At 41.0% G+C, this 16718-nt stretch overlaps 1 protein-coding gene across 4 annotated transcripts; it reads right to left on the bottom strand.

Moving 5' to 3' along the window:
* Positions 1–479: 479 nt before the first annotated feature.
* Positions 480–12256, bottom strand: ZNF655 (zinc finger protein 655). Of its 4 annotated transcripts, XM_012639141.1 has the most exons (5): positions 12171–12256; positions 11002–11164; positions 9724–9809; positions 9213–9339; positions 7399–8215 (listed from the first exon to the last, which is right to left on the bottom strand). In XM_012639141.1, the coding sequence occupies exons 2-5, from the start codon at positions 11135–11137 to the stop codon at positions 8019–8021; spliced, it is 546 nt and encodes a 181-aa protein (XP_012494595.1). In that variant the 5' UTR covers positions 11138–11164; positions 12171–12256; the 3' UTR covers positions 7399–8018. The 4 variants fall into 4 exon arrangements, with proteins under 4 accessions (XP_012494593.1, XP_012494594.1, XP_012494595.1 ...); XM_012639139.1 differs by lacking the exons at positions 7399–8215; positions 9213–9339; positions 9724–9809 and adding exons at positions 480–2279; positions 2802–2906; XM_012639140.1 differs by lacking the exons at positions 7399–8215; positions 9213–9339; positions 9724–9809 and adding an exon at positions 495–2279.
* Positions 12257–16718: the final 4462 nt, after the last annotated feature.

Raw genomic sequence — 16718 nt, forward strand, 5'->3', positions numbered from 1 at the left:
AAATTAGCTACTTGAAGCTGATGTTTAACACTGGTGCATTAATGGTATCTTATGGAAGTTGTGAACAAGAACAAATTTCAAGAAAAATTAAAATGTTTATAGGCCATATTAAAATAAAAATTGCTGATCGTATAAATATACATACCTACTTAGAACACTTATTAAATAAAGGAATGCCACGAGATAATGGCACTGCATTCACCATGTCACCCCTCAGACTAGATTCTTTTGCAATGAAGATTGGGATTATGTTAATATATATTAACAGTTTCATATACAAATAATCAACAATTTTCTCTCCAATATCTTGATGTTGGGTAAAGCCTGAAATACGGTGTCAAATTTTTCCATTTGCATTTTATTGAATTCTCATCTGGTATGGATATTCTGATTGTGACAAAGACTAGATGAATTACAGAAAGATTTGCCACATTTACTACACTCAGATGACTTCTCTTGGGGCTAGATCCTTTGATACTGAATGAGCACTGGGTTATGCCTGCATCTCCTCATACACACATACATATTTATTACATTCATAAGCTTTCTATATGACATGAATTTGATACCAAACAAGGTAGTTTGATGGCTTTTTCACATTCATTTCAGTAATGGAATTTTATTCCAGTATGAACTTTCCAATTACGATTAAGGTATGAAAATAGCATGAAGAATTTAACACATTCAATACATTCATAGATTTTCGCACTGGTATGGATTTGTAGGAGTTGATTAAGAGTTTAACACTAATAGCTTTCCTGCGTTTGTCACATTCAAGAGGGTTTCTCTCTGGTGTGAATTCTCTGATGCTGAGTAAGGGTTGAGCTATGACTAAAGGCTTTTACCACATTCAGTACCTACATGAGTTCTCCCTGGTGTGAACTCTCAAATGCTGAATGAAGCCTGAACTTGACTAAATGTCTTCCCATGTTCATTACATTCATAAGGTTTCTCTTTGGTATGAATTCTTTCATGCTGAACCAGGTGCGCTCTCTGACTGAAGTTCTTTTCCCATGCATCACAATCAAAGACTTTTTGTCTGGTGAGGACTTCTTGTTGCAGGATAAGATCTGAGCTATGACTGAAACTTTCCTCATAATCATTACATTCATATGACTTATCTTTTCTGTGCATTTTGTGATGCTGAATAAGGCATGAGGTTTGACTGAAAGCTTTTCCACATTCATTACATTCGTGTGGTTTCTCTCCTGTGTGAATTCTTTGATGCTGAATAAGATGTGAATTCAATCTGAAGTCTTTTCCACATTCATTACATGTATAGGGCTTTTCTCTGAAACGAAGTCCTTGATGTTTAATATAGGCCAACCCACACTCACCGTACTCATAGGATTTCGATTCTTGGTGGACCCTCTGATGTTCAACTAGGTATGAAGTATGACAGAAGTCACTGCCACATACAGTACACTTACAGGGCATCTCTCTGTGAATCCTCTGATGTTGAGTAAGGTGCACACTACGACTGAAGACTCTTTCACAATTGCTACACTTATAAGATTTGGCTCTGGTGTGAATTTTCTTATGTTGAATTATGCCTGAACTTTGACTACAGGACTTATCAGACACTTCACAGGATTTATCAGATGCTTCACATTTATAGGGTTTTTCTCTAGCATGTATTCTTTTATGTCGACTAAGACTTGAGCTCTGACTGAAAGATTTTTCACATTCTTTACATTTGTAGGGTTTCTCTCTAGTATGAATTCTCTGATGTCTAATAAGGGCTGAGCTCTGAAGGAACATTTTCCCACACACATCACACTTACAGGATTTCTCCGTGGTAGAAATGTTCTCCCATGTATTAAGGTGGGAGAGATCCATTAAGCTTTCCTTGTACTCACTACTCTGAAAATTCTGTGTTAGATTTATGTGTTCATGTTTATCAGCAGCTGCATTCTGCTTGAAGCTCATGTCGTATTTATCATTGTCATCAATATTCTGTATTCTAAGAACTCTCTGATCTGTATCAATGGTAGACTCCACACTGAAGCTTTTTTCAGGTTCACTGCATTCATTGTTCTTCTCACTGGTGAAGCTTTCCTTGCAGATTGTTATTTGTCTAAACTCTCTCTCCAGGAAGAGAAATTTCCTTAGAATTTCCTGAAGCCTTTCTAATCTGTCCTCAGACTTACACACTTCTCTAGTATCAGGAACTTGGGCAATATCCTGTTTGAGTCTTCCTACTCTCACTTTGTATGAATGTACTTCTTCCGAAATTTTCTGCTTAGGAATCAACAGCTTCTCTTCTCTGGTCTCTCCATCTGATACAATATATAAATAGAAAATGCACATGTAATCTGTATCCTGTACATAGAAAAAGAAAACTCAAAGAGAGGAGAAAATGAAACAATGTAGTATCTACAAAGATAAGATGATAAGTGAAGTTTATTTACTCTCAAAAATAGGCACAAAATCTCAACAACGGGTGTATGGGCATTAATAGGAGCAGTGAGATAGGATCCAAATGGTTCAGAGTGTGGCAGAAACAGAGGACATGTTCAGCAGAGTAACATAAGCAGTTAAGGTGTTTCAAAGGAGATAATAGGGAAATAGTTTAAAAGAATTTTAGATAAGCTTCTTGAATAGGGACCTAGTACAACTTGGGCATAAGGGACTAAATAAACGGACAGGGTCAACCTAAACTGAAGGGCAAAGGAAGGAGCTCTCCATTCTGGGACACAGACAGAGCTCTTCACTTTGAGTGCAAGAGCAACTACAACTTGGCTCCATAACTGCACTTTACTTCCCTACTAATTCCATCTGCTTGATGCTGCCTTACTCACCTGAGTAGTCATCTCTTAAGACTTCTCTATTCTTAGTTTCCAGATCAAAGATCTGTAGATCTTGTTCCAGCTGGGAGATCCCATCAGGCTTGGAAATTGGAAATCCTGATCATAGAGAAGGAAATGGGATGTGGCAATTTATCCCCAGATGCCACACAAGCCACTTTTTATTTTAACTAATGGTCAACAGAGAGAGACAGTAAGTTCTAAGAAGACATTAATTAGGAAGACCAGGAGCGTGAGGAGGGCAAAGATGCTCTACAAGGAGCTCAGATTTGTGCTCTAGAAAGAGGTATGTTAATGGGCAAGATGACTTGAGAGCAGAAGCCAGTCATTTAAACGTTATTCTGACAAGGGAATTTGTGCATGGGTGTGTACCTGTTTTCATAGAAGTTATCATTACCATGCTCCATCTGTTGCCTAAAGATCTTTGTATTAAACTTGGTCTGTAAGTATCAAAATGGAGGTTATAAAAATACAATTTTGCTGGACTAGAGAAAGGTGAAACTCAAGCACCTGCTGCTGCATGGTGAGCTAAATGGTAGCAACAGAGTCAATGAAAACTGAATAAATATTCCAAGGACCAATCTCAAGAAATAATCAGTTTCAGTGCATATGAGGAAACTAAGAATAATATGACACACCCTTATCCATTACGAGCTTACTATTTATTCAACGAACATTTAAGGAGTGCCTCCTACATATGAAGTATGCAGGGGATAAAGAGCCCACGCGAAAGGTCCATCCCCTCAAGGACCTCACGCTTTACAGAGACAGCTATAAACAACTAACTACAGAAAGGCATAGTGAGGAAAGTTCCATAAAAGTGTATCTTCACATAAAATGGTCTCTCCATAGCTTGCATAATGGACTGCTTGGGTCTAAATTTCTTTTAAAGCTAAATCAACAGGCAATCTGCTTCTGAGGGGACAGAACTTGATACTATTGGCATTGAAGGGCAATTTTTATATGTTTAGCCCAGAAAGCTTCTAGCAGCCCACATACAAGGTCTAACTCAAGCTCCTCATCTCCAAAAGTCTCTCCATTTACTGAAGGTCTATAATATTTACTACTTGTTTCCCTTATCCTGACATATCATCATATAATAGCATTTATACAGATTTTTTTAAGTGGTTTTAGGTATTATCATCCCTACTTGATTTATAAACTCTTTGATAGCAGTGACCATGTATCTTGTATCTTGCACTCCTTTTGATTCATTTACTTAATAGCTATTTATTAAGTGCCAACTTGTCCCCAAGTGTCAATATATGAACAGCTACCCGATTTTATAAAAAGGGCATTGGACTGGAAAATATGATGAACAGCTGCCCCCCTCAGATCCCATGTGAGAGCCTATCAGCAAGAGATTAGAACAGATATAAGAACAGTATTTATTGTGTTTCTGAATTCATGCTGAGCATTAATACAATCAGTTCTCTTTTTGGACACTAATTAAGGTTCTCATGTCAAATGTTTTGCAAATTTAAAAAGTAAAGCGTGTGACATGAAGCAGCAACATTGTGCTCAAAATTCCAATAACATAATTTGCAACTTTTAACTTTGAGATATTTATTAAGGTGTTTCTCAGTATTTGATAACTGAAACAAATTTTGGTTATTTACTCCGTATCTATATTTAAAACACATATGCACAACAAAAAAGGTTGTCTTCATGTGGGACGAGGGGTTTGATTTCAGACTTGTGTTTAAGGTAATGAAGGAAGGTATAAGAGAAAATGCCTAGCAGGCAATTAGAGATACAAGAATATAGTTTAGAAGAAAGAACAGGGTTCAAGATATAAACATAAAGTTACCTGTATCATCAGTATCATCAAAATATTAAGGTTTAACAAGTACTAGGTAGGTGCAAAGTACCATGCTGAGAGCTTTACAAGTTTTCACTCATTTTATACTCACCAAAACTTTATCAGGTAAAAACTATTATCATACCCACTTTACAAATGGGAATACTAAGATTCAGAGATTCAGAAGTAACTTGCTCAAGGTTATAATAACTGGTGAAGCTACCTCTCAAACTCAAACAGCCCTATTTCAGGACCTGGCTTTTAAACAACCTACTAGTAAAAAATAATGATTGTGAATGAAATTCATCCTTTCCTCCAAAATACTTACAGAAAGAGAAGAAGACCAATATACTGACGATGGAGTAAAAGGTAAAAACAGTATGAACAACAGAGAAAAAGTGATTAGAATAACACACAGAGAGCCAGGATCCTAAGGATTTGGAGTCAAAGAGTTTTAATTAAAAGAGATCATTGGCCAGATGCAGTGGCTCATGCCTGTAATCCTAGCGCTCTGGGAGGCCAAGGCGGGAAGATCACTTGAGGTCAGGAGTTCGAGACCAGCCTGAGCAAGGGTAAGACTCCATCTCTACTAAAAATAGAAAAAATTAGCCGGGCATGGTGCATGCACCTGTAGTCCCAGCTACTGGGGAGGCTGAGGCAGGAGAATTGTTTGAGCCCAGGAGTTGGAGGTTGCTGTGAGCTAGGCTGACGTCACAGCACTCTAGCCCGGGCAACAGAGCGAGACTCTGTCTAAAAAAAAAAAAGAGAGAGATCATTCCTTGTCAAAGAAATGCAAATCTTTTTATAATAAAAATCCAAACCCTTAGACAGTAGTTCAAGCAATATTCAATTTGAATAAATTCCACTATAAAGAAATAATTTATAGGCAGGTCCATGATTTTAAAAAAAAGGAAAAAAATCAAGATATAATTTGTACACACTCCTGAAATTTTTATTTATATTAAAAAATTGGGTCTATATCTCATATCACTTGCTGTTCTTTCAAAAATATTAAAGTAACTAGCATGAGCCAGGTACTTAAATACATAATCTAATTTAATCCTCATACAACCCAGAAAGATAGACATCATTTTTCATATTTTATAGATGAAGAAAGTATCAGACTAAATAATTTGCTGAACATATTACAGCTAGTAAGTGGAACCCAAGTTTGATTCCACAGTTCATATCCTTTCCAATCTACTATACTGGCTGTCACAAAAAGCACTGAAACAGGTTTTCTTGCCATTGACCCAAATGCCTTTTTCCTAAATTTAACTGAGAACTCTATGCTTTCAAAATATGCACTTGCTTTAAATTTTTCCTATTTAAAATTAATTTTTTATTAAAACCTCTTGATTTTATTTAAATCTTGAGAGTTTTCTAATAAGATTTAGTTTAATCTGGTCTTTAAACATAACATTTAAAATTTACCTTATTATTTGATTTGCTTCTTTTACCAGAGTTGTGCTAAGATTTTAGCCATCTGGAAGCATCATGCTTTTCTTCCTTGTCCGTAATAAATACACAGATAAAATCTACCCTTGGCAATATCACTCTTTTGTAGATACCTGTGAGTACTGGAATGTATCCCTGGACAGTTTTACTTGCATGTCCTTTCTTGTCCCCAACTGTATAAATTGGCCTAATTTATCATGGCCATTTGAATTTTTCTTATAATCAGAGTACAACACAACTCATTAAAAATATAAAAAACTCCATACACAGTTAGACTAATTGTTCTAAGGCACAAAATAGTGAAAAAGAACATGGGCTTCAGAGACATGTCTGGGTCCCAAGCCTATCATTAACCATGCAAAGATCACTTAACTGTTCTGAGCCTCAGTTTCCTCAAATATAAAATAGGAGTAATATCATTTGCTCACAGGGTTGTGCTAAGGATTAAATGAGATACACACACACACACACACACATACATACCGACATATATAACTAGTAACACATTGGCTGCTGAGGAAACAGTGAATAGCTGTGAAACAGTGGTCGTCTTCCATGACATCAAGTTCAAAAAGCAAGGGGTATGTGCCAAACATTCCTGACCTATCAACTCAGTTAACATCAACTAGAATTTGGACAAGCATGTTTCTAAAGCCATCATCTGATAGGGTACCTGCCACACTGACCCATGTGAAATGCAACCCAGTTCCCTGAGTCTCCAACACTAAGTCACAAGTAACTTCTCTATGGGTATGACCCTCAAGCCAATTATTCATTCACTGTCAACAGAATGTGCTTCTTTTTTGATTTGGTAATGAAAATTATTTATTACCTACTTTTTTACCCAGCTATTTATACTTTGTATATTTACTACTATGTAGTGGACACACTTAACCAAAGCACCAAAATTCTGATGTCTGTTGACAAATACAATCCAGAGCTACTGCCATAGAAAAAAGACGTGAACCAGAAAGTCCCTGCTAAGTCAAGGACTGACTTATAAAGTCTTATTTTACAACCCCAAACAGTAAGCTAATAAATGTATAAACTTAAATTTCAGGTGGAGTTAGCTGAACCCACAAATACGAAAATGACTTCCTAAAGACTGTAAAAATAATTGTTAAGGAGATACTGGTAACTTGGTCACAAAAGCAAGTTAAGTAGGAGGGTTTCTTGTGTGCGTGTGTGCCTGGTATGTGTGAGCATGCATGCATGTCCTGTGTGCATGCAGAGATGACAGAGGAAAACGGGAAAAGTTCAGTCTATAGCATGCTGTGCTATTAGACTGCATTAAATTGCTACAAAGTTTCTTTACTCCAAAAAGTAGACAAGTTAACTGTTGGAAATTCTGTAATTATTAGGAAAAATTAACAGTAGTTTACAATTATATCACTTTACAGTTTACAAAGTTATTAAATAAACATTCCTTTTGATACCGTGAAATAAAGAAATTTAACTTTTCTGCCCTCCCTTTGCCCCTCCATCAAGGACAGTGCTAAAGAACAATTACTCAGGAAAGGTAATATAAATGCATCAATGTGTATAGTACCACAAAGAATAAAAGGGAGGAAGGTAGGTCTTTGAAAAGGGAGAAAACTAGAATGTTAAACATGAGGAAAGCCCAGGGGTTGCAGGAGAGTTAGGCAATATAAGGGGCAGGTCGTGTCCACTACATAAAAGGAGGGGCACACAGTGTATGTTCCACATTCTAAAATAACATGAAAAGATCATAACTGAAGAGCTGAAGTTGAACTCTGTGGTTTCTCAGAACACAAGTAGATGACCACCAACCATGGTTTGTGAATGATCTGGCTTCAAAATACATCTGGTTCCAACAGAGGGCTTCCTGGCCCCTTACATTAGAAATTTAACAAAGGTCATTTGAGGAGCTGCAATTTTACATAGTGGTGGCATCCTGGGGAGCTTCTATTCCAGCAGTCAAGTTTAATATCTTACAATCGTGGAAAAGGAGTTTCCGAGCAGGGACGAGCAATATCGATGGGAAGCCGATACTTGGGCCATCTCTTGGAGATTCCTGCTTTAAGGACTGCAAGTGTTTCTCCAGAGAAAGCACTTGCCTGGGTATGACTCAGGGCCGGGCAGGAATTCACACTATGAATCCGGGTGATGGGAAGGCGGAGAAGTATGCCTATAAAGATCAAAGAGCCAGGAATGGAAAACACACGAAAAACCTTCTCAGTGGGCAGGCTGCCTCCCCACGGATAACACTTTTTGAATCCTGAGCGTAATCAGGGAGACAAGGCAATGCCCTGGATACCACCAGCATAGGAAAAGCCGAAAAAAAAGAAAAGAAAAAGTGTTCTAAATACATACATACACAAAAAGAAGAGTGCAGAAGCAGAAACAGGCAAAAAAAAAAAAAAGAGAGAAAAACGAACAGTAGGGGGCAGCCAATAACCCCTATTGATGTGTCTCAACAGCACTATAGGTTCCTAATCCCAGCCACCTACTGTACCATTCAAAATGACAAAGGAGAGACATGGTTTAATAACTGACCCCACCTTACTGTGAGGTAAATGTCTGAAACTTCTGCTGCCCTGGGTGTGGTTTCTTGGGATTACCATCTGGGTGACTCACTGAAATGTACTCACAGTGAGTGATGCCTTCAAATGAAGTCTCTCAAATTCTGCCTGCTTGGAGACAGATTTTGGCATCTTAAGAGGTGAGGGACTACTCAACAAGAAGGATTTTAACTCATCTTTTAAAAAGGCATTTCTTCTTTCTAGGAAAATGGAAAACTCTCAGATACAGGGGCACTAAGATACAACAGAGGAAAATGTCTGACTGGGGGTTGGGAGGCCACCCAGGGTCTCACCTATGAAAAAGGAAAAGACAGGGAAGATGAGAATTCAGGCAAAGCATAAGAAAGTTTCCCTTTGCTAACAGGGAACAGATGCCCCACAAAAGTAGGAAACATGAACTGGGGATAAGAAGTAGAGTGTATCCTCTTAACACTCTCAAAGGAACCTTAATCACCCCTTCCAGAGGAGTGACCTTAAAGATAGAGGATTCAAAGGTTTTAAGACCTGGAATCAAAGCCACACTCTACTGACCTCAAAGACCACACAGAAACAAGAAAGTAAAAAAATCCAAATAGGTAAATTGAATAATAAGGTAGTCCTTACCCAGTGAGACCACGTTCCCATAATTCTCTAACATCACTTCTCTGTAGAGGTCCCTCTGAACAGGGTCCAGGTATCCCCATTCCTCTCGAGTAAGGTGCACAGCCACATCCTCGAATGTCACAAACTCCTGAAATAACACATCCTGGCTGCTCTGGGGAATGAGACCATTGTAGCAACATGGCCAGAGAACGAGATGAAAGAGAGGATGTATTTATGTTGGGAAGGAGGGAGAACAGATTAGAACCTAGGGAATAAATCCCATAACCCTTAAACATCTAATAAGTGCCCATCACAGAACCATGGACAAAGAAGGAACAGTGTTTGCAGATGGTACTGGGGAGATAGGAAGGTGCTCTGTGTGACATCCAGATCTCTGAACAGGATCGGTTCCCAAACTGGGATCTACTACTGAAAAAAATTCCAGGCAAGGTCTACAGATGGGATGAGGCAGAGGCCACACTCCATCAGCAGCAACAGTCCCTGAGGAAAAACAAAGGGTTCCTCAGCTCACCTGGTACCTGGCTGTCATGAGCGCAGCTGCCTGGTCTCCTGGGCTTCCCTCATGGGGAAGAGCAGGCACCTGGGGAACAGGTGGAGCTGAGGGAGGAGAAAGGAGCCAAGAGTGAGAGCAGCCCTTCCCCAAGGCTCCCTTTCAGAAGAGGCCTCTCCAGCCCAAAGGTGTCAGTGGGACCCGCCTTCACATTAATATTCCAGTAAAACCAATGAACAATTATCAGGTACTGGGTGGGTCTACCCTGTTCATTCTCAGGACCTGCATGCCCTGCTTATGCATGTTCAGACCTGCAATACAGAATCTTATTACGAAATCTTATGTTTCACTTTATCCTCATGGCATAACATTCCTCTCACAGAAGCGTAAGCACTATACCTGTTTTGCAGATGGGCAAAGCAAAGCAAAAAGACTTGCGGTGACTTGTCCAGGGCCAGAGTTATTTAGTAGATTTCTGACCCTTTCCCAGACACTGTTCTGTAAACTTCACTAAGCTTCTCTCTTTCACTGTCTCTGCAACCAGTATGGGAGGCCCACAAGAACAAGGAAAGTTCATGTTTCCTGACAATCCTTTCCGCACTCCCACAATGCCCAACAGCACTCTACACACTCTGGCACTCGATCTGTGTTGCTGACACGCAAGTTATTTCAAGCACTGGAGTTGGCCACAAGCAATCTAAGACACAGTTCTTACAAAACAAAGGAAGAAAAAGACCAACCTAACAATACATAAAAATATGATTATATAGTCAAAATGTAGTATGTATACATTTATACAGGCATTGTGCACAATCAAGAAATTTAAGGGTTGCTTTCTTGGCCAAAATTAGATTAGTCACAAACACTGAAATTACAACAGAATGGCAGGTAGCAAAGCAAAGGAAAGAGAAACTAAGTGAAGGGAATAGGGGGAGGGGAAAGGTCCTGAATCTAAGAGGAAGTGAGAACTAGGCAAGGATTGTGAGATGTGGCAAAAGCAGCGTATCTCAGAAATTATTCTGGATGTGGTAACTGGGATGAAGAGAAGGTTATCTGAAGGAAAAAAAGCCAGAGCAAAGTGACTACCACTCTGCTAATTAAAGAAAGACAAGCTGTCCTTAATAGAGGGGCCCAGCCCAGGACTGAATTGAGTCACATCAGCCCCTCCCTTCCAGTCCTCCCTCTAGGGGCCATCCTCTTATTCAAGTCCCTGGCCTCTTTCATACCAGGCCCAGAAGCCCCCTCAGGAGCCCCTCTACATGCCCATTCTCCTGGATGTAAGTGCTGTCTCTGCCTTACCCCCAGTGAGTCCCTGCTCCATGTCGGTGTCCTGTATGAACTGAGGCTCTGGGAACAGACCCTCAGACTGAGTCTCCAAAGACTGAAACTGGATCCTTGGTGATCCTGCTGCTTCCTGGGCCAACAGTTCCTCCATCACTGTTCTGGAGGACAATGACCATCACTGTGAGGTGAGATTAAGAGAAATTACTACAGTAAGTTAAAATACCCCATCATTGTATATCCTCAGGATTTAGCAAAGTATCTTATGCACTGTAAATACTCAGTAAAAAATAGTTGATAATGATTAACCACCCAAAATAAATAACAGGAAGAAAAATGCATATTATTCGGTTTCAAATACTTAAGAACCAAATCATATGATCCCAGTATGCAGGTTTAATTGAACTTCACTAATTCAGAATTTGTGGTATTAAAAATAATCAACACAGTACAATTTAAAAGTGTAAAGCTTTCTCTGGAAAGTTTGAAATATTTAAAATTTGCAACCTCCTTTGGAGGCTGAAGTTTATAGCCAGAGAAATACTCTAGTTAGGATTGCTCATTATTTTTTTTTAAAAGGAAGCCCCTTAGGAATTACCTGGTAACAGTCTGTCAGCCCACTTTGAATTACCAAATGGGCTTGACTAATAACAAAACTCCACTTTTGGGGTCAGATCTTTTGCTAAGGCAGACTAGGTGGGCAGGCCTTTTCCCACAATCCTGAGGTAACACAGAGAAGAGCTGTGATTCAAACAGGTTTAACTGGTGTCCTTCATACCCAAGGACGTGACAGGGCTCCGTCCTCCTTCCACAACCCTCACTAAGGAGCCCCGCCCAGCTCCTAGCCGGGTTCTCAGAAGGCCTTGCCCAGCGGTGCTGCCCTCTTCCCATTTCCCTTTTAGTTAGGCGAAGACACAGTCCCAAAGGGGCTGGGCGCGCCATACAGACCCAGCTCACACTAGGGCACCGGGTCCTACGGTGGGATCACCGGGGCCGGACGGTGGGGCCCTCAGTCTGCGGGGCGAACCAGGACTGAGGATAAACAGGCCCTCACACCCGGGCCTCTGCGCGCTCCTGGGGAAGGGAACCGCCGCCGGCCAGGGCCAGGCGCCGCCTCCTCCTACTCCCGGGGAGACGAAACAAGTGGCTGCCCCTCTACGACCCCAGAACGGCTTCTGGGTACTCACCCGAGCGGAGGGGCGGGCCTGGCAGCCGTCCGGTCGCGAACACCCTCACTCCCAGGGGAACCACAGCCTTTCCGGGGCCGCTCTAGACTGCGGAGAGGCCGGCGCTTCTGGCGTCACTTCCGGCGGCGGAGGGCGGGCCCTGGATGTGGCCCCGGATGAAGGACTGGGACAGGGCATCGGGCCTTCGGAGCCTCGTTTGCCTCCCTTTCCCCCTTCCGTTTCCGGTTCTACCGCCCTCACTGCTAACCCGCCGGGCATGTCTAGCCGTTATACCACTGACGACCGCGACCGATGTTGGGAAAGCGCCCGTGGCCCTTTTCTGACGCCAGCGACCCTTGAGAGTCCCCGCAGGGATATGGCCGGCCCTAGTGGGTGCGCGTCTGGGGGAGGAGGAATGGCTAACCTAATTGTCCGACTTCTGTGAGTTGGCCGGTTGGAAACTAGCACAAGGGTGCCTGTGCAGAGTGTAAGATAACGCTGATTACTGTGAGGCAAGGACCACAAAGTCGTGGGATCGAAATCTACTAAAGTCCTTGGGGAAAGCCGGGGCGGCATTGAGCAAGTAAGAATGAAAGAGAGGCTGAGGACTGAGACTGGAAGACAGCTGCATTCCTGATGGAAAGATTAAACTATGCAGAAACAGGGATAGGTAAAGCATGGTGCACGGGGACCAGCAGCGCTGGGACAGAAACCCTTAGGACATTGTGACCCCGCACCCCCGCCCTGGATTCTTAGAGAACGTGATGTCTTACAGATGGAACTAGATCTGCTAGGCACAGGCAAGCCTCTTAAAGAATCAAAAATATGATTTGGAAAGAGCTTTAGATGTTACTCCTTTATTTAAGCAAATCAAATGCTGTCCTTTAGTGTTATTTGACATTTCAAATTAAGTATAAGAAAAATCTGAAGTGTAGTACTGTATTATATATGCTTTTTGTAACTGCATCAGCTTCTGGGAGATTCTGATATGCCTTTCCTCTTTTTTTTTTTTTTTTTTGAGACAGAGTGCCGTGGTGTCATCCTAGCTCACAGCAACCTCAAACTCCTGGGCTCAAGCAATCCTCCTGCCTCAGCCTCCCGAGTAGCTGGGACTACAGGCATGCGCCACCATGCCCAGCTAATTTTTTCTATATATTTTTAGTTATCCAATTAATTTCTTTCTAATTTTAGTAGAGACGGGGTCTCGCTCTTGCTCAGGCTGGTCTCGAACTCCTGAGCTCAAACAATCCGCCCGCCTCGGCCTCCCAGAGAGCTAGGATTACAGGCGTGAGCCACCGCGCCCGGCCTTGCCTTTCCTCTTTCACCCTTGAGTACCACTGATGTGATCTAACTTCATACCATGACACAGTCTCTCTATAGTATCCTCATCACAATGGAATCCGGATCAGAGAAAGAAAATGAACTGCTTAGTCCATTGCTTGCTGGACAGCCCCAGTGAGAAACTTGTGTTGAACAGAAACGTACCCCTGGTGATGTCTGTCATTTCCCTGGGACAACAGATGACACATTGCTTCCTCCTTTTCATAACCATTATTCTAATATCCTAGGATAATTGTAGGTTTGGAGATCTTTCCTGAGTTGCCATTTCTCGACCTCAAACCTCCTCACAGGTTGTACCTATCACAGGGTGGTGGGAAACCATTTCTGCAGCAAAGGTGAGCAAACTATTGTATCCAAGTTTTAGCTGACTCAGACAATTTGCTCCAGCAAGAGGACCACAGGAGGGACCCATCTAAGAGTCCATTTCCCACCAAGAGTGTCCCACCATAACAAGAGTGGTAAGAAACAATAACTGCTATTTTGTTTTTGAACAAAATTTCCTTTCAACAGTTTTCCAGATGCCACAGGTGGAAACAATGAACCAGCTCATAGAAATTGTGATTTTTAGCTTGAACTGTACTGCTTTAAAGAAAATATATGTGCACCTGTAGTCCCAGCTACTGGAAAGGCTGAGACAGGAGGATTGCCTAAGTCCAGCAGTTTGAGGCTGAAGTGAATTATCATGATGCCACTGCATTCTAGCCAGGGTGACAGAGGGAGACTCTGTCACAAACAAACAAGTGAACAACAAACAACATTAGGGATTAGGATGAAGGATCAGGCATCTGGTCTCATGGTGCTGATGTGTTAGTGATGCTTGTAGCACGGTTATACGTTTAGATTTTAAGTAACACAAAAGGTCCAAGGTGTCATGAACTCCAAAGCCATATTGTCCAAGTGCACTCTACTCCCTGAACAGAATCACCTCACCTAACATCCGCACTGTAAAGCAGATTGCTGGTTCCCCAAATGTGCCCATGTCTTAATCGCTGGAACTTAGGAATATGTGTTCCTTACAGGGCAAAAAAGGACTTTGCAGATATGATTATACTAAGGGTCTTGAGATAAGAAGACTATTCTGTATTATCCGATAAGGTCAGTGTCATCATGAGCCCTTACAAGAGGGAGGCAGGAGTGTTAGAGAAATTTGAAGATGTTATACTTCTGGCTTTGAAAGCGAAGGAAGAGGCCATGAGCCACAGAATGCAGGCAGCCTTTAGAAGCTGGAAAAGGTAAGGAAACAGATTCTCTCCTAATGTTCAGCAGGAATATAGTACTGCTGACTCATTTTAGACTTCTGACCTCCTGAAATGTAAGACAGTAAACTTGTGTTGTTTTAAGCAACTAAATCTGCAGTAATATGCTACAGCAGTAATAAGAAACTAATAGTCATTATACAAAAATCAATCTGGCCCATCATATATATGGGCCACAAACAACTGGAAAATGAAAATTTTAAAATAATACTATTTACAATTAAAACCAGCAAATATAAAAAACTTAGGAATGGGTGTTAACAAAAGATGGACAAGACCCTGTTATTTAAAATTATAAAAGAGGGAAATTTTTAAAAGACTTGAATAAATGAAGATATCTAACATGTACATGTATTAGAAAAGTCAATATCAATATTGGTACCCTGTCAGTTTCTCCCAAATTGATCTATATGTTCAGAATAATACCGACCCAATCCCAGCAGGTTTTTTTTTATAGAAACTGAAAAACTGATTCTGAAGTTTATCTAGAATTGCTAAAGATTTAGAATTGCCAAAGCAATTTTGAAAAAGAATAAAATTACAGTACTTACATGATTTTAAGACTTAATGAAACTAGAGTAATGAAGACAGTATTATATTGACATAAAGATAAACAAATAGATCAATAAAGCAGAATAGAAAGTCCAGAAATAGACCTAGATATATACAGTAGCTGATTTCTGATAAATTACCAAGTAATTCTACAGCTGGGAAGGCTGAGCAGAAAATGAAGCCTAGAATCTGTTTATAACACTGGCAATAATTGAAAAAAATCAATTGTGCAGCCTCAACAGGTCCACTGAGTTACAGTCAGGGCTCATACAAGGAAAGAGTGGGATCCCAAGACTTGTTCTGAGTCCACAGGAACGATTATTGACCATCATGTTGGTCCACCATATTGATGACAAATGCTAATTGTACCCAGTGAACAGCAAGTGACAAGGATGATAGATGTCCTAGTAAGACATCTTACCGAGACAATACATAAACCTAAAGATTCAGAGACTTGTCAAATTGGTGACTTTTTTTGAAGGAGGAGGGTGCTGGTCCAATGGTCTAGGGCATGTAAGGACATCACCCAAAAGTAAAGGACAAGTTGTTTCACCTTTTTCCTCCTAATCCCAGAGATATTGGCACAGTGCTTGGTGGGCCTCTTTGGATTTTGGAGGCAGCACATATGGCACCTGGGAAAACTGTTCCAGCCTACATATCAGGTGACCTGGAAGGCTTCTACTTTTTAGTAGGGCTCAGAGCAAGAGAGGCCTCTGTAGTAAGTCCAAGCAACAGCACAAGCTTACTTGCAAATACAGTGGTTCCAGAAGTATCTCTGGTGGATACAGATTCTGTATGGAGTCCCCCCACCGGCAAGCCCCAATAGGAGAGTGTATTAGTTTGCTACGACTGCCATAACAAAGTATCACATACTGGGCAGCTTAAACAACAGAAATTTATTGGCTCATAGGCTGGAGGCTAGTAGTCAGAAATTAAGGTGTGGTTCCATCTGAGGGCTATGAGGAAGAATCTGTCCATGTCTCTCCCCTAGCTTCTGGTGGCTTGCTGGCAGTCTGGCATTCCTTGGCTTTGTAGAATCATCTCCCCAGTCTTTGCCTTCATCTTCATTTGGCATTCTCTCTGTGCACTATGTCCAAATTTCCCCTATATATAAGGATAACAGCTCACATCCAGGTGCCCCCTCCAAAAAGTATAAAAAATAAAAATAAAAATTTCCCAAACAAGGGAAATATGACAGTCATATTAGATCAGGGACCCACCCTGCTCCAGTATGACCTAGTCTTAAGAAATTACTTCTGAAAGGATCCTATTCCCAAATAAGTTCACATTCTGAAGTGTTAGGGGCTAGGACTTCAACATGTGAATTGGGGGTGGAATGGGGGTACAATTCAACCCGTAACAAAGTGTCATGGCACAAATACCTAAAGTTCTGGGGCAAAGACATGCCTTTTAAGGCAAA

This window comes from Propithecus coquereli, unplaced genomic scaffold (genome assembly GCF_000956105.1).
Source record: "Propithecus coquereli isolate 6110/MARCELLA unplaced genomic scaffold, Pcoq_1.0 Scaffold137, whole genome shotgun sequence".
Taxonomy (NCBI): Eukaryota; Metazoa; Chordata; class Mammalia; order Primates; family Indriidae; genus Propithecus; species Propithecus coquereli.

Coding starts and splice junctions, on each gene's coding strand:
- ZNF655 (XM_012639139.1), bottom strand. CDS start 11,137: ATGGAGGAACTGTTGGCCCAGGAAGCAGCAGGATCACCAAGGATCCAG. Junction 2,907..11,001: donor GGAGCAGGGACTCACTGGGG/GTAAGGCAGAGA, acceptor CTCTATGATCAG/GATTTCCAATTTCCAAGCCT. Junction 2,280..2,801: donor CTTAAGAGATGACTACTCAG/GTGAGTAAGGCA, acceptor ATATTGTATCAG/ATGGAGAGACCAGAGAAGAG.